The sequence below is a fragment of the Prinia subflava genome, chromosome 15 (assembly GCF_021018805.1).
Source record: "Prinia subflava isolate CZ2003 ecotype Zambia chromosome 15, Cam_Psub_1.2, whole genome shotgun sequence".
Classification (NCBI taxonomy): domain Eukaryota; kingdom Metazoa; phylum Chordata; class Aves; order Passeriformes; family Cisticolidae; genus Prinia; species Prinia subflava.
In genome coordinates this window covers 3,118,930-3,136,895 of record NC_086261.1, presented here as the reverse complement: position 1 = coordinate 3,136,895, position 17,966 = coordinate 3,118,930, and the positions used below count along the sequence as shown (strand labels likewise).

General features: G+C 44.6%; 1 protein-coding gene across 2 annotated transcripts in view; it reads right to left on the bottom strand.

Annotated features, from left to right (window-relative positions):
• ADAMTS17 (ADAM metallopeptidase with thrombospondin type 1 motif 17) overlaps nt 1-17,966 on the bottom strand; it is a 156,075-nt gene that overhangs the window by 125,508 nt on the left and 12,601 nt on the right. For both annotated transcript variants that reach the window (XM_063412718.1, XM_063412719.1), the window contains exons 4-6: nt 9,739-9,911; nt 1,098-1,181; nt 610-767 (exon numbers count right to left, since the gene is read on the bottom strand). In XM_063412718.1, the coding sequence (XP_063268788.1) occupies nt 610-767; nt 1,098-1,181; nt 9,739-9,911 (415 nt within the window). The remainder of the gene's footprint in view (nt 1-609; nt 768-1,097; nt 1,182-9,738; nt 9,912-17,966) is intronic.

The window sequence follows — 17,966 nt, the reverse complement described above, 5'->3', positions numbered from 1 at the left end:
GCAGGAGTTCTCAAATACACAAACCAATCAAGAATGACACCCCTCCACTATCTCAGTTGTGATAGAGGAGACTTGTTGAAGTGGTTATCTCCTCAGGCAAAGAGAGAGAAAATTAATTTAGTTTATGGTATTTCTCTCCCTCTTTCTTTAGGAGATAACTCCCTCCCTCCTCCCCAGTGCTGACACTGTCTGCTCTCTCACACTGCTCAGCTGATTCACCCCTAACTGCACACAGAGCACCTGAGCTCAGCTGTGTTCTCAGTCCCACACCTCCTTTCTCCCAGGAAGGAGGGCTCCAAAACCTCCCCAGTTTTTCCACTCGTAGCAGCTGGCGTGAGGAGAAGCTGTCCCTGTGCTCCAGGCACATCCTGAGCCTGGCTGTGCCACAGAACAGTGACCACTGCTGTGACACTTTGGCTCGAGAGGGGAGATGCTTTTGCACCACCTTGTGAAGAATGCACTAGAACAAGACACATCACTTCCACCTGAGGCATCTGAGCAGCAAATGCAGCACCTTTTTCTCAGATTTCTGCTTGACCAGATAACCCCATCACTGACTGTGGGCATTAATGGTTGAAGTAAATTGATTAGAACCAGACCTTCCCATACCTGGTGACAAACACAGCAGCATCCACAGGAGGGGTGTCATCCCTGGCACCAGGAACCTGGTTGTTCCCAAGGTATTTTGCCCCACCATATTCTTCATTTTGCCACTGACAGAAGCTCTCCAGAGATCTCTCCCCATGATGCCCGATGGACAACTTTGCCTTTAGAGGGGGGAAAAAGAAAAGACATAAAAGGAGAAATATCAGCCTCAGTCTTTAGATAAAGCATCAGAGCTCTGTGTAACAGTTAACTCCAGGCTGGTTTGCAGATACAAGCAAGACAGCTTTACCAGGAAGGATAAATAAAAGAATTCTGGCTCCTTTCACTCCCACAGCCCCTGTTCTTCCCACCTTTAACGCTGCCTGGTGAAGTGGAACAGGCAGCTCCTCCCAGATTGTGATCCTGAGGCCAGACATGCCCCACATCCCCTCCCACCCTGTGGGACACCACAGAGCAGCTCCAGGGGCAGGGAGAGAGGGGTTGGAACTCACAGGGCGACTGTGAAGCAGGACTAGTTTGGTCACTCGAATGTTGACTTTAACTCCCAGGCTTTGATGCTGGAACATGTTGTACACCTGTCAAAAAGCAAAGAAAACATGCAGAGCTTATTAGTAGAAATATCAAGACTTAGTAACAGTTGAAGAAATTAATTGTGACTAAAGTTAGACATTTCTCCTTTTAAAAAATTAACACTAAAAACTCTCCCAAATGGATTGTGCTACTACACCAAATAAAATAAAGAATTTTTTAGAGTCACAGTGGAAAGGAGAAAAATATTCCAAAGGAATTCTAAAGATAAAGTCTTGGGAACGTGGACATACGTTATGAAGCATCCAACCAACATGGATCTTCAGCATTTAAATATCAGAGATATCTGAATGCAAGATGAAATAATGGTGTGTTTTAGACTTCAGGAAATAGAATGGAAAAGCAATTTCCCTCTGTTATTTTCATATCTTATATAAGAGAATAGTAATAAGGCAGCACATAATGACACAAGCCTCAGGAAATACAAAAATAGCACCGGAAACTACCTTACTACTTTCTCCAGATTTTGCATTCCAGCTCAGATACTTCACCTCATTTTTATAGGTTAGAATATAAGATCTTAATTGATCCCAGAATTTTATTCCACTTGTTTCTCTGTGTACAAATGTTTTAACTAGACAGTATCAAAAAAGGTGAGTGAAGGGTTTATGGTGTAAAATGTCACATAAAAGGCCTTGGGTGAATATTGTATCCCCTACTTAGTCAAAAAAACCAAAATCAAGACCAGTGAAGAGAGACCCTGATAAATGGGAGGGAGGTTTGGCCCCAGGTAAGCAATATTCCTTACTCACAGCTCGTTTGGCTACAAGCATCACCCAGCTCAGGAACTTCCCACAGCAAACCCGAGACACGAGCACATCTTGCACATTATGTTTTCAACGCTTGGTATTTTTCCTATTTGTGCAAATACTCAGGAATGTGCTCAGTGGAAGAGCCCTGTGAAGCTCTCCAGTGTTTGGGGTTGGATTTAAGCACACCGTAAACGTTTCCTACAATTTAGGCACAGATTGCAAGACAGAGCCACTCAGTGTTTGACCCGGTGACCTTCAGCTGAGCACAATGAGCCATTTCTCTTCCCTGGGGCTGGTGCACAAGTGCACACAAGGGCTGGCACTATTTGCTTAGCCTGGGGATGTGTTGGTAGAGCAGCTCAGGCCTCTCACTACAGACCTGGGGGGGATAAACTTGACATTTGCAGAGAAGGGCTCTGACAGATGAGCCCTGTGTAAGTGGAGACCTGGACATTCAGCTGGGAGGGTCAATGGGGCAGCAGAGGCTGAGGGGATCGACCCCTGCAGCACCACTACAGAGGCTGGGAAACACTTCCCCGGGATGGGTGGGTGGGTGGATGGACAGAAGTCTTTGGTCTCCAGCTCTCCACTAGCTCTGGCCATCCCATGAAGTCCCCTCTCATGAAATGAGAATAAATCCAGCACACAGGTCCTAATCACTGAGCCTGGTGGGTGCTGATGCTTGGCCTCCCACCAGAGCAGCCAAGCTGCCTCCAGACCCGGCACGGACATATCCAACACCACCAACTTCCAAAGGCTGCTTTCCCTGCCAAAACTTACCCACCAAGCACCAACTGCTGGAGAGTTCAGGATGTCATCTTGAAAGCTTCCAACCCATCCTCCTTTTCTTTTGTGCCCTCTGTCCCAAGGATATCTCTGACTGCACTTCTATTCCCATCCACCAGCGATCTCAGAAGAGCTCAAGCAGCAGCAATTGGATACTAAACCAAAAAAGAGTCACTGGGAGTGCAAGAGGCTCCACTTTGCTTGTTTATTCAAGCTTTGTTTGTTTATTTTCTTAAATGAAGCCCAAAGGAGCCCCAGACTGATGGCAGTTTGTGTTGCCTAGAAGGAACATTAACCTTTCCCTCAGAGATCACTTAAGATCACTTAACAATTACAGGCAACCCACACTTGACTTGAGAAAATTTAATTTGCCAATTAAAATAATTTGTATACAGAGAAAAAAAAAGATAAATTAAAGCAACACCTTCCCCTCACTTCATCTCTAGTCCTGCATTCCTGACCCCTTCCCCCTCACCCAGAGCCATGCAGCTGGATGGGGAATGGGGACTGTTCTCAGCCTGGAACAGCTCTCTCTGCTGCTCCCTCCTCACACTTTTTCCCTGCTGCAGTAGGGATCCTCTCCATGGGCTGCAGTTCCCATCAGAGATCCTGCTCCAGCACAGGCTCCTCTCCTCAGGTCACAGTGTTGGGAACAGCCACCTGCCCCACCATGGTCTCCCCACGGGCTGGAGGGCAACCTCTGCTCCAGCACCTGGAGCTCCTCCTCCTCCTGCTCTGACCTGGCTGCTCACATGGATTTTTTCCCCACTTTTTCCCATTATTCAGCTTTTTTCCCCTCTTTTGAAGACGTTTCCACAGAGGCACCCCCAGCTCTCCTGACAGGCTCTGCTGTGCCCTGTGGTGAGGGCTGGGACCATCCATGTCTGGCACGGGGCAGCTCTGGCTCTCAGCCCCACTGCCAGCTGCACCCACACACTGTCCTTTCACAGGGAAACTGCTCTCAGGTCACGGCCTTAAGGTTAGAAGGAATCCCATGGAGAAGGCAAACAGACTTTTAAATGACTTGCTAAAAAACATATGAGCTTGACACAGCTCAGGCTGCTCCCAGCTGGAGTTAAACCAGGCCGTGCCAGGTGGGCTGTGCCCAAAGGAAGCATCATCACAGAATCCAGCTGAATTTAAAATAAAAGAATTCAAACACTGCTAAGAATGGAATTCCATCACGGCACCAACAACCTTCTGCCTTTCTCACCCAGCCAACGAGAGAACCAAACCCCAGAGACTCTGTGTGTGTCCAAGCTCAGCATCACATCCAAGTGTGCCCCAGCAGCTTGTGCCAAGTGAGGTGGCTGGGATAACTGGAACCAGGGGATGAGGAATGGGATTTCCCACTGCAGATGTTCTCAAGATTTCCTGCTGCACGGACAGACAGACTGACTCACAGACACCTCCCTGCCCACTCCCACCACCGTGGGCCACCCTTCCTCAAGCCTGCAATTGCATCACACCCTTCAGGCTGCTGTGACAGCTTCCAACAGGGGAAAAGTAAAAAATATTTGGGTGGTTTAGAACCTTTTAATAAAATAAGGCAGCTGGGAACAGCAGTGTCAGAGGAAACTGCCATGGAACCAAATGCAAAGGTTACTTGTTTAGGACATCAGCACCAGTGGCAGAAAGCAGCTTGGATGGAAAAGAAACAGAGGCTCTGGATCCCTGGGATGGAGGGAAGGGATGGGAAAAGTGGTGAATGTGACTGAAGTGTTGTGGTGCCCTGCTGCAGGTGAACTTCTACATTTCTGTACTGACTTCTCTGTGAGGAGTCATCAAAAGTAGAGTGAGCTCTGGAAACAGGAGATATGGTAAAGAACCACACCAAACAGAAAAAATGGAAGGAGAAGAGCCAGAGAACAACAAGAAGAATAAAGCCTGTCTCTGGCATCTCCCCCTTCATCTGCATTTCTCTGACAGAGCTTTACTGTACAGAATGCCCTGAAGAAAACAGGAAAGCTTGAAGGCTGGACCATCCTCCTCTGTTTGCATTCCTCCTGCCTTTCTGTCTCCTCACAGCTCTGACATGGAAGGGGCAGAACAAATGCAGTTTTGGCATAAGCTGTGCAGGCCTGCCCCAGCACGCACAAAGCAAACACAGACAGAAGGAATTGGACTGAGAGAGGAACTAAACTACATCATTTTGATTTTTTTTTAAATTCTCAAGAGCTTCCTCTGCAGGTGGACGGTGGGAGGGAGACGTGTGTGTTTCAGATGTTTTGGAGTTCAGAACAGCAACCCTGAGGGTAAATTGACTTTTTTTCCCCATTTTTCTTCCCTAAGTACTGCACTCAAGCAGGAGCCTTCCCACTGCCTTGGCTGCTGGATGAGGTTTGGACAGCAGAAGCCTTAGTCAGGTTACTGAGGTTGTCTTTCTCTTGTTTTGAAAAGTGCTATAGGATTTCTAACACCCACCTAAAGCCAAGCTTTCAAATTACTCCTTTAAACATTATGAAAAAGAACATATTCATTGCTCTTTATAAGATACAGTTGACATAACTCCTTCTCCTGGGGCTGCTGGAGCGAAAAGAGAAATCTGTAGACAGTGATGAAACACTCAGATCCTTTTCCCTTATGTTTCCTTATGTCCCTGCTCCCATCATGAAAATTCCAGACCAGGGTAAGGGAGCTGATTATCAGTGGCAGCTCTGGAGCCTTAATGTGCCAGCCCCCAAGAGCACTGACATATAAATCCATCAATGCAAGCATGATAAAAATGATTTTATCTGCTTTTTTAACATTAGAAAAAAAAAAAAAAAACCTCACAGGGGAAATCCAAAATGAAAAACAATCTGTGGAGCGTAAAATCAGGCTTCAGAGAGTAAAACAGTATCATTCCTAAAGAATAACATAAGAATTTTCCCTCTTAATGACATCCAAAAGATCACTAACTTCAAGTTCCTGCTTGCTGCTGCACAGAGCTCCCACAGTAATCGCATGGCTTAGCAACAGCTGCAGGAGCACTGCAGAAACTCTCCCTCCATGCTGCACTCTCAGAGAAAAAGGCAAGCTCCAAACCAAGCCACAGTTGTAATTTATTGCAAAACCCAAAAAAATATACTTAGGGGACAAAAAAAAAAAAACCCCAAACCAACCCAACACATTTTTTTTAGGTTTTCAAACCCATAGAAAGCAGCTGTTAAATGACTGTGTTGTGGTCTCGGAAATTCAGAAATTCAGACGTCTCTGTCTCTAAATGCTCAGAGGGTCAGTCTGGGTGGGACTTGGTTTGCAAAGTCAGCTCTGCACTCTGCAAGGAGCCAACATCCACAGCTCACTGCTCAGGGCCTGGCTGAAAAGAGTCACTCCTCATCCTCAGCAACACAGCAGCCATGGACAGGACTTCCAAAGGGTCTCATCCTCATTTATCTCCATTTGAACCAGTTATCTCCAGAACCATCTGAATCACTTCTCTCCAGGAAGCTGAAAACCTCAGCCATGGAAACCAGACATAGCAGAGATCAGTGCAGTTCCTAGAATCTCCTTTTTCCTATACTGGTCACTTCTTTCAGATGAAAAGGAAACAAAAACATAAAACTCCTGCAAGAACAGAACATCCATCCGAATAGCTCCACATGGATGAAATGCACTGACAAATTCCTTGCCAGATTAACAGAATGGGTGAGCAAAATCAGCATGTTTTTAAGCTTGATTTACCACAAAGGCACTTGGGTTTGGAATTCAGGGAAGTTCCAAACACTGGTGACTACAGAAGAAGGACATGAACAGGAGATGCTCTCAAGCCAAAGGTGAGACAAGAACTGGAATGCAAATACTGCAACAAAGCTCAATAACAAGGGAGTTTAACTCAGAAAAAGAGGCAGCACCTATATTTAAGTAGGTGGTTTTGCATTTCCACAGCTCTGCTGGTATTTCTTCTCCCTGTTCTTCCATTCCTCATGCCCACAGTCACTGCCTTGCTAAAGCTGCATTTGACAACAACTTTATCACCTGTTTGGAAAATCCTGCTGAATCAAACACCTTGCCAGAAAACAAGAAAAGATTTCTTTTTAGCAGTGGTGACTTAAAAAAGCCAACTCAAATCCCTGGAGCCGTGCTTGTTCCTACTCATACATTACAGAGAACCTCAGAGGGAAATTCTTCCATGATCTTGGAAAAATCTGTCTTATAATTTCAAGTATTAGTTTAGTAAATGGAAGAGCCTGCACCCCTACAGTGACATTCACAAAAAACACGTACTTTTAATGTGAATCTATTCTCTGTTCAGGGGGATTGGACTACAGAATAACATTAAAAACACAGCATTTGCTACATGAAGTGCTACCTGTTATTTCTGGGTTCCAAAGTGGGTTTGGTGTGCTTTTTAGCTGTTATTCTAGAAGAGGGTGGTGGGGTTTTTTTCTCTAAGATTCTCATTTACCAAGGGAGCAATAAACCCGTATTTTGTAATGCTGACTTTTTTCCCCTTCAGAAATTCTTGTAACATAAATAGATATTAAATACTTTAAGGCAGATCACTTTATTTAAAATGTCTATAAATATAAAATGCATTAATAAGACCTCTTAATGCTTGTTTTGTGGTTTGACAGTAAACGTAATGGCTTACAGAGAGGAGTTAAGTTAATATACCCCTGACCAGTAATGTTCTATTTGCTTAAATGCAAGCACCCAAGCCAAAATTAACATTCTGGTTTCTTTTAGAGGCAGCCTGCCATCCTGCAGCATAGCTGAATAAGCACTGCCTAATATCATGGGGCAAATCCTGTCCCCAGCTAACAGCCACCCCAGGCTGACAGGGAGGCAGGAAACAAAGATCCCAAGCAGTCAAGAGCTTGGCTAAGGCCTCCCCAAACCATATGATTCTCTCTCTGAAATACCTTTTTCTGAATTATCCTTCAGCTTCTTTTCCTGGGGTGAAGGTCAGCTTTCATTACACATTGAAATCCCCTTTGATTTCCCTGAATTCCCCCTGGTTTTATCACCACAGAATAAAGGATTTATGCAATGATGCCATCTATGTGTCTGCCTATTATTACTCCTCTCTGTCCTTTGGTCCTGCCAGTCCCTCTCCAGCAGTTTCCTTCAGAGGCCTGCAGAATGTTCCTGAGAGCGTGGGAGTGTAGGTGGCCAAGGCAGAGACTCTCCCATTGCCCCTCTGAAGGCTGAGAAGGCAAAACACGAATTCAAATCCTATCAGACATCAGAAAAAACTCACACCAGTGAGCCCCCAGGAGCAATGACCTCACAGTGGGAAGCGTTTCAGCTGGACTTGCACCTGAGGAGGTGTCACATGAACGTGTTCCTCATCCAAGAGTCCTCTTCCATGGGCTCTCTCCGGTGTCTAATAAAGGGGTGAGCTCACACCACAGCATCAGAACCCAGCTTAAAAGCCCATCAGCCTAATCCATTGGAAACAAACCTTCAATATTTGTTTAATACACGGGTTTAGAGAACCCAGCCCATCTGTGAGGGCCTCCTCATACAGATTTATTCACACCTGGCAAGCTGATGCTGCTGAGATGTTCTGCAGTACCTCAGCCTGGACAGACAACAGGAGTCAAAGATCCACAGCCATCTTTTGTTTAAGGCTTGGTCTGTCAGTGTGTTCATCCCTAACAATCTTCACAGGCTGGAAAAGCTGCACAACACAAGAGATCCCCAATGGCACCAGTGAAATCCCTGACCCACTGGCATGAGGATCATCAAAAGTAACTGCAGAGCCACAGTGGAGCCCCAAGTGATGATTGTGATTGTCACAACTGTGACAATCAGAGCACACTGGGAGGCAAAATAAAGGTAGAGAAAGGGACACAGAAAAGCAGCTCATTAATGGAAAAGACTAATCAAACTCCCTACTCAGCCAGCCTCCAGGAGGTCTCCCTCACACCAGTGCTTGAAGAAGGAACACAAGGCCTCTTAAAAAGCTGTTGCTCCATAGCTGGTTTATGCTGAGCATCCATCTCTGCATGGGAAGCATGACCAGGCAATTACTGTTCAGGACTGTTATTTTTTCCCAAGCCAATTTGCTGCTCATAAACACCAACAGAGGCACAGTGAGGAGAATGAGCTGTTCCTGGATATTACAATAGCATGGGCAAAGGAATATGAGCTTCCTCCAAGACTTTCTTGTGCAAATGCCTCTGCAAGGACCCCTGCAGCCTCTGAGCAGAGATTTCCATGATCTGCATCCAATTTAGCCATTAGCTCCTTATTGGCATTGCCAACAACTAAGTGAACATTCTCTGTGGGAGGCTTTGTGTTCCCTTATCAGCTGAGACAGAAGGCCCCACTACAGGGACAGCTCACAAATTAACACCCACACTTCCCATGAGCCTGCAATTTCCAAAGGTTCCCCTCACTCCCAATAGACATCCTTAGGATTTCTAGAATGATTTTCAAGCCCAACTCCATCAACTATTCATAGGTATGATCAGCACCACTTCATGCAGCCCTCGAGGTCCTGGGGTGAAAAGAGTGGGATCAGCCAGCAGTCTGGTGATAAGTTTGCCACATTTTCTACATGAAGGGAAGCAGACATTTTCATTGTGCAAAAATCAGAGATAAAAATAATTTTGGACTTAAAGACAGGTCTTCTGCTGGAAATCAGTATGAGTGCTGGCTTTAACTGCCTATAAGAATGACCCATAACTCTTGTGAAACAAGTGTGCCACAGGAATCTTTAGGAACCCAAGAAATATGTCAGATAAGACCATCTGTCCACTGTGGATTACCCTCCTCCAAGGTAAACCACAGCAGCACCAAAAGCCTGGTAGAAAATGCCTAGTAGGAAACACTGTTACCTAGGTGAAAACTTGCATTTTCAGTTTTTAAAACTGAGGTTTTACTGCGGCAAATACCAGAAATAACACAAATGGAGAAGAGGCACATAACACAAGAAAACAAAAACCTTTTCTCATACCTGACGGTCACACCAGTTCTCGATTTCTGCTGTCAAGTCAGAAATCCTACCATACCCTACCCTGGGTATTTCCTGCTTACTCCTGCTTCCTCTTTTGAGAGCAAAGTGCCCACTCACCATATTCATGACCGTGAGGATGAACCTTTGGGCAGCCTCTGCCCCGTGGTACTGCACCATGTCAGCATCTGCCACCACCAGGGTCTCCACCGTGTACTCGCTGGTGAGGCGAATCGCGTTCCTCCTCTCCCGCCAGTCACTCGTGGGCTTCACTTTCTTTTGTCTCTTCTTTTCTGGAAAGTCAAAATACCTTTTAAGGTTGGCAGATCATCATAAAGCACTCCCACCCTTTTGAATAAACATCCTCGTGTATATTCAGGTTTTAACAACCCTTAAAGTGTTCTTGGCTGGGTAAAGAAGCCACTGAGAGGTTCCACTGCAGTCAGATCTGTGCCTCTGGGGGCAGAGAGCAGCAGGTGAGGTGAAAAGAGGGAAGAGGATGGGAAAAACATAAGTTCAAGAAAAGGAAAAAAATTAACTAATTCAAAATGTTAAGGATAAGTTAAACCTCCCTTCCTCCCAACTAAAGGAGTGATGTATTAATAATCTGTCTTCTTCTAAGCTGAAAGGTGGACTGTGTTTCACAGGCAGACGTGCAAAGCAGCTGAGGCATGACCAAAGGAGAAATTAGGTTCAGATATGAATTCAAACCTACTCACTTCACTGCACCCACAAAACTGTGTACATGCTTTCAATTGTAAAAATAAAGAAGGAAATGAAGTCATTAAAAGAAATTTATTCTTGCAATAAGAAACAAACTTCTGAGATTCACAGAAATTATCTCTGCCTACTGTTCAGCCTGTGATATATTATGGATACAATACTGTCACTGCTATTACCATTGATTTTTTTCCTGTGGAAAAGGGAACAGAACACACAAGTCCTGAAACAGCCCAAAGACAACATTCAGTGGAAAACTGACATGGGACAGACACTAATGGATGATCAGACAAATCCCTCTTACATCACACAACACGAGCTGCTCATTCCCCAGAGCAGAGAATTTTTAATTTTCTCTAGATTTAACCTGAGACCCTCTCTGAGCAAAGCAGCAGCCAGAGCTGAGCTGGTGTTCTCTGATCCTGATTTTCCACAGCCTGTTTACCAGCTCCCTGACATAATTCAGCCTGAATTTCCCTTCTTTCCCACAGCATCAGCTTTCCCTGAGTGACCCTGCTGCATTCAGGGTGACAAACTCCATCAGCTGCAAGCCCCCCCAAAGCCCACCTGAAATGGACTCCCTGCCTTCCCCCATTCATGCATTTTCTGCCCTGTCAACCTGCACATTTCCACACGTCCATCCCATCTCCTCATTCCTGGTTTTCTCGCAGTCGCTCGGTACAACTCTGCACGTGCTTTTCTGCCCAAGGCATCACCTGTCAACACCTGGTACATATTTTAAACTGAGAAAACAACCATGAAATTTGATTTGATTTTTTTTTTAAAGAGAGTTTGGAAATATCCCCCTGGGTTGAAAGAGACAGACAGGAGTCTATGGACAAGAAAAAAAAATGAAAACGTGGGGTGATCATAAATAATGGAAGCTACATGCCAGCAGCAAAGATGAAAATAACCAAGTTTCAAGGTCTGTTTTGACATGGGCTGCAGGACAGCTACAGAAAAGTGCACAATCATGGCAAAGCTGCCCCACAGCAGAGGATCTCTATAATAAAAATAAAATAAAATAAATTTAAAAGATTGACTGTACAAGAAAGAAGGAGAGCTGAATGCACCTTTGATTTGCCAGCTACGAGATGGAGATAACTTCAAACTCCTGTGGAACAGCTCACAGTGTTTGTGTGTTATTTTATTTCTTTCATTCCATTCATTTCCCATCCCTCCCTCTGCACAGCAGCACATCTTTAGCTACAGGTCCTCAACATTATCATTTAAATACCAAGGAGAAATCAAAGAAAAAAGAAAAGAAGGTGAATTATTTCAGTAAAAACATTGACATTTTGGGTCTTACTGCTATCAATCAGAATCTTCCTGAAAACAGCAGCTTTTCCACATCAAATTCTTATTTTGGTAATCCCCTAATAAATGTTTTCAGGTGGTATAAATCTCTTACCTGTAACAGAAGTTGTTCTTATGGGAGGCTAAGCCTAGATTCAACAAAGTCTCAGCCTGGCAGTGAATGAGCTGTGTAAAAAAGTTTAAGTGAAATGAAAAAATGGGAGTTCTCTGGGTTTTCACTTAAAAATCTCTTTTTTGGTGGAAAAGAAGGCATTTGTGTCAGAGGAGGAACCCACTCTGCTGGACTGGAGCTTGCACTCCAGGGAGGTCATGCCACGGTCATCTGCCAGTGTGGTCCCTCCTCCAGAGGCAGAAGGAACTGGGACATCTCAGCAGCTGAACAAAACTCTGCAAGGTGTGACTTCTGGAAAGCAGCAGCCTACAGGGACTCCTGGCAAAGGGCTGGGCAGCCTTGGTTCACACACAGCTCTGGCCCCTTTCCTCCTGTGCACTGGCTGCTTTCACAGAGGGGCTGGGATCAGAGGATGTGTGTGGAACAGCAGCACCCCACAGGCTGCTGGAAACGCAGCCAGGGAGACCTGACAGGGAGGATCCGGGCTCTTGCTCTCACCCTCAGCTTCACTGCCCAAGTGTAAATTTACCTGCACTTAGAACAGGCTACAGGACTCGAGGGAGCCCACAAAGAGCTCAGGGGTCACTGCTGGACCTTCCAGAACAGGCACAGCAACACCAGCTACCTAGAAAAGGAGTGTTTTTTCAAATTTGTAGCTCCTCCATAGGGTAAATTATTTTATCCTTTCTGTCTGCTTTCACAATGGTCTCTCTTTGCATCCTCCTGCCTACCTCAAATGCAAATAATTTTCCAGAATAATTAAGCACATGGAGAAAACAAGGCATTTGCATGGATGAACCATAACAAAGAGAAAGGAAATGCACATGTGCTTTATCACAGATGTTTGATGATGAGAAAGATCCAAAACCAACAGGAAAAATCCTCATTAACTGCATTTGCAGCTCATACCTGAAAGTGAGTCAGTTTTATGGAGGTATCCAAGAAATAAAAATACCCCATCTCTAGAGCCTCACTTCAGAAACAAGCCAGCACAGAGAAGTCTCATTCCTGCCCTGCAAGATTTATGGACCATGGGCAGAGAATCCCTCCCTGAGTACATGAAACCCCAAACTAAAATAAACATCAGCCATTAAAACAAGGATTAAATGCTTGGTGGATTCTTTATTTGAACAAACTGATGTTACAAATTTTGTGGTGCAGATGTTAAGTGTTAGTATGAAGGCATAAGAGGCCATAAACCATGGGCTGGAGCTGTCAGAGGAGTTTACATTGCAGGGAGCACACAGCACATGATTTTAGCAGTCAGGTGTTCCCTGCTTAAGAGGTCAGAGAATTTCATATGAAATATGAGCTGAAACAGTCAATCAACAATGCAGCACAGACATGCTGCAGGTGACTGGGCACAGGGGACATTACTCTTGGGCCAGTCACTCTGACAGTGTGTTATAGTCTCTTGGGCCAAAAAATCCCCAAAACTCAGGACTGTGAGCTGAAGGGAGAAGGGTGAAACACCCCCAGATCCTCAGGAAAAAATGGCTGTGACACTGCACAATTCCTTAGGTGACTTTCATTTAGCCCTCCCTGGCTCACCACCTTCAAAGCCCCAGGATCACTGCACGTCCTGCAGTCTTTGAAGACTCCCCCAGGATGGGCAGAACCAGAGTCCCCACTGTGATCAGAAGCACAACAAGGCTCTTCTGAGGCCTCTGCAGAAAGCTCCTGATGTTCAGTGCTTTTTATGGCAACTCAACAGATGTGCAATTCCAGAGCAACCGCCCCAAATGACCTTTTCCTATTACACACCAAAGCACTGTCTAGCACTGTCTGGCTTTTGGCAGATTCTTGCTGTAAGTGCAGAGTCCTTTCTTGTTCCTCCTACCTCCCTTCCAACTGTATTTCCCAGACTCATCTGAAAGCAACCCCTTCTCCTACAGCCTTCCACTATTTTTTCCTGCCTAATCTTTCCCTTTGTAATTTTAGCTACCTCATTCTTGTTAAACCCACTGACAGTTTCTGGATGCCGTTCAACAAAAGCCACAAATAAAAGTTAAACTGCAGAATCCTTTCTGCAAGGCCAGATTCCTCCTTAGAAGCTTTTTTCTATTGCTTCCTTAAAAACCCTCTCCAGCTCTTCCTCAGGAGCCCTTTGCTCCCTTCCCTTCTCCCCTGACCCCTCTAACACTCCACATACCCTCGATGGAGGGCAAGCTCAGTTTTACCATGCCCTGTTATTTCAGCAGCATAAAAAGGAAGAGAGGGTGTCCAAGTGGGGCAAACAGCTAAAATTAATTCTCCCTAAGCCTCAGGAGTTTCCAGAGAACCTCTGACTGGTACTCACATTAGGCAGGTTTTATTAGCTTCACCTAAAAGTAAAAATCATCACCTCTCCAAAGCAAAACAGAAAGAAAAGGGAGACCCTGCAAACAAACCAAGCCTAGAAATGAAAGAAAGGAAGTCCTTGAGGTGTGTTCTTCCTACTCAGCCTAAACCCCTCTGTCACTGCTGAATTATCAGAGGGACAAGATGCCACAAAATGTCCCTGGTACCAACAGCAGGATAGAGGCACCTCTCAAAAGATGATTAATCCCAGACATGGAGCCCCTTTGCCTCTGCCAGGAGGCAGCACAGGAGTTATCTCTGTGCCCTGGCCTGTTATATCTCCACAAAACCTTGGAATTTCAGATTTACCACAGCCAGCTGATGCCAGTGGTTACTGAAGTTCAGGAATTACAAATGGGGGCTCGCTGAAAGAACAGCTGATTACAGACTGAGAGCTGTCCTCTCATTTTTAATGTCCTGTTCTACAAAACTGCATCTCCAATTTCTCTCTGACTGGAATGGCAGACAAAATCAGGCATCAGCTGCTAGGAAAAATTACTGCAGAGGAGAATGATCCATTATTCCCTAACCCACCTTCCAAAAATGGTTTTGTTTTGCTTTGGCGGGTTTTTTTTTTGTTTATTTTTTTTCTCCCAAACAGCCACTTTCATACCAAATCACAAGTTCATGACTATTTCTCTGGCACAGCAGCAAACAAGAACTTGAGACAGAAGTCATGAACCCTGAGCTGCATCTCAAAACACCACGGAGATTTTACTGCAAGGATTGTTATCCAAGTTAGTCTGTGGCTTGGACACATCGGTTAAAACCTTATTCTTCTGCAAAACAAACTCAGTCATCAACACAGCTCATCAGGGCTTTGTTTTAATGGCAGGTCTGTGAGAGGACAGGATAAGCACTGTGATCTCTGCTCAGTGGTTCCATTTGTCACCAGGACTCAAAGATTCCCACCTCCTGGATTATGTGCACCCATCTCCCATGGAAAGGACACTTTCCTGGTGGCACAAGCAAGGACTCTTGGCAGATAAACAAAACCATTTAGTGGAACAGGAGCAGGCACAGTGAGCATGGCTTGAGCTATGGACAGTGATAGCATGGAAGAAGCAAAGACATCTAGAAGATAAACAATCTGCCTTAGTCCAGGAACCATCTCTCTGCTCTTCTAGCCAGAATGACCATGGAATATCCATGAACATCCCGAGACAAGGACAGTGGACACTGACAATTGAGCTCATCACCAGCTGCCAGGCTGGATTTCACTGGGTTCCAATGGAAACCAGCACTCAGCTTTATCAGGAACCAAGCAAAGGAGCAGCACAGCTGCTCTGGAAGGGGAAGAAATCCATGCACTATGTGTATTTACACTCCCTTTTTGGGTCTCTTTTTCACCTTGTCAGCAGAGGAAGAAGAACCTGGAGCCCCTCACACTCCTCATGATCCACACTGAGGGAATCATCCAGAACAGACCTGCAGTAAAGCCTGGCTTGAAACATGTGATGGAAAAGGACACTTGTGAACATCAGGCTGCTCCAGGAGGCTGCTGTTTATCAGCCATGAGGAAACAATCACAGGCTTGCAGGGAAAACCCAAACTCCCCATTTGGAAGAGAAAGAACCTGGAAAAACCAAGGGATTTATCCACAGAAGTGAGACACACTCCCATGGGCAAAGAGCTGAGTTCCTGATACAGGGAATCCTTCTGTGCTTGCAAACACTTAATCACATTACATCTTCTGTGGAGCCCATTGTTGAAATCCTGCAGTAATTCTCCAACAGCTGCTTCCTAATATGGACTAATACAGGTTGCATTACATCTCTCTATTTTTAGTGCACGTGTTTTTGGCCATAACAACTGCTCTTTCAGGCCAAGTCAAACCTGCAGAGAAAATACAGCTAAGAGACAATGATTAAAGATGGGGAAATGCAACATAGCAGTAACATGTGTTTAAGATTTATACCTGTTCAGGGAAAGCATTCCCTACATTTGATACCTGCACACCAGCACTTACTTAAATTATTACCAGCTTTGATAAATTGTTAAAACAGGTTGCAAAGTAACTATGCAGAGAAGCAACACGTTGTTATTTTGTGAATTAAAATATTGATCTTCCTGTTATTTCACTGTATATGTGGCACATTTGCATTAAAGGAAAACTGGTTCATTTAAACTGACAAAAGGGTTTAAAGCAAACCCACATTTAAGAGTAATTTATGAGGTCTATATCATAAACATGAAATAACAACCTTCCCTCCAAAGACAAGCTGCTCTCTCTCATGCTCCTGGACCACATTTTCATCAAATCCTTTCTGTGCAAGGAGACTTTAATACATCACTGGAGACTTTTGGAGAAATTGTAACAGAACTTACTTCTCCCAAAGAAACAGAAAGTTTTATGACATGGTTAGAGGAGATTCCTATGCTTTCACAACATGGTTTGATTCTGTCTTGAACATTGCTATTTTCTCAAAATCAAGAACAACTGAAGAATTTTCCCATCCACAGACTCTGATGGCAAAGAAAACAAGCAAAATACATGTCTAAATCTCAGTAAATAGTTAAACTACTGTTGTAGTTTTCATGATAGTTAAAAAAAGTAATCCATTTACTGCAGCTGAGGCTGTGGTAGATATTGTCACATGGAAAAAGCTTTATTGTATGTCACAAGGTCACAGAGACAGGGCAATAAAATAAGCTCTGTCTCAGGGATTGGGCACTGCAAAAATCATGTATGATGCCTTAAAAGAGATCTTTCTCTCCTATCCTGGCTCTTCTGTGGGGAAATTCTTACTTGTATGGATCAAAACCTGCAAACAAACTCCCTTTGACTCCACTCTCTCCATAGCAAACACATTCTCCAGAACCTTTGACAGGAAAGTTGTCAGAGCCTGTCTTTAAAACGAGAGCAGGGTGTGACAGGAGGTTTGTGCAGATGCTGCCCAGTGCCCAGGGATGGGAAGTGTTTCCCATCTCTGGTGTGAGGCTATTTCCCATGTTCCTCACGACTCCCTGCTCCACAGCAAGTGAAACCCAACCTTCCCTTCCTTCCCCCTCATTGCATGTGCACCTGGAAACCTTTTAATAGGTTTTCTGTTTGCCTCACAGGGGCTCATGTTCATGCCTGAGCAGAAATGTGCATTGTGACTTGAACTCTCTCTCTTGCTGGATGACAGGTGATAAAAATAAAACATATTCACATATCATATGACTAACAATAGCACCTGGCCCATGGTGATGGGATCCCTCCTTTGCTGCTGGAGCACTTTGGAATTTAAACAAAGGAATTAAAACATCAGCCTTGGGATTTTTTTTTAACCCATTACTAGACACTTTCAGGTTCAAATCTCAAGGATCCAGTCATGCAAAACCTTAAGTACTTTCCCATTCTTGACTACAGCTAGATTAATCCTCTTATACAGATTATTCCAGGAGAAATTTGGCTCCCACAAAGTTCTCCTGCAGACCTAAAAATAATTTTGAGTGCTGCAGGACATGTAACACCACTCAGACTAAAGGAATTGTTTTAGAGATTTTAACCACCCCTTATCAAACCCGCCTGATGGCATTACCTGGCCCCAAGCCACTTTCCCTCTCCCAAGGCTGGGAGAACCCCACATTTCTGGGTGGAACCCCAGGGCAATGCCCTTGGAAAGCTGTGCTCTGTCCCCTCAGCAGCACTTCCTAATTAAGTTCATTTTGCCTTCTTAAAGTGCTTTCCTGCTCCTCCTCCAAATACTCATACATTACATCACCAAGCACCTTTGTTTTACAAGTAATTAAGTTCATCTATCACAGGAAATTTGCCATTGAACAATTTAGCCCTGTTTAAATTTTCATGACATGATCAATAATTAGTATTAAAAATTCAGCTGGTGTTTTGTATTTTGATTCCCAAATAACC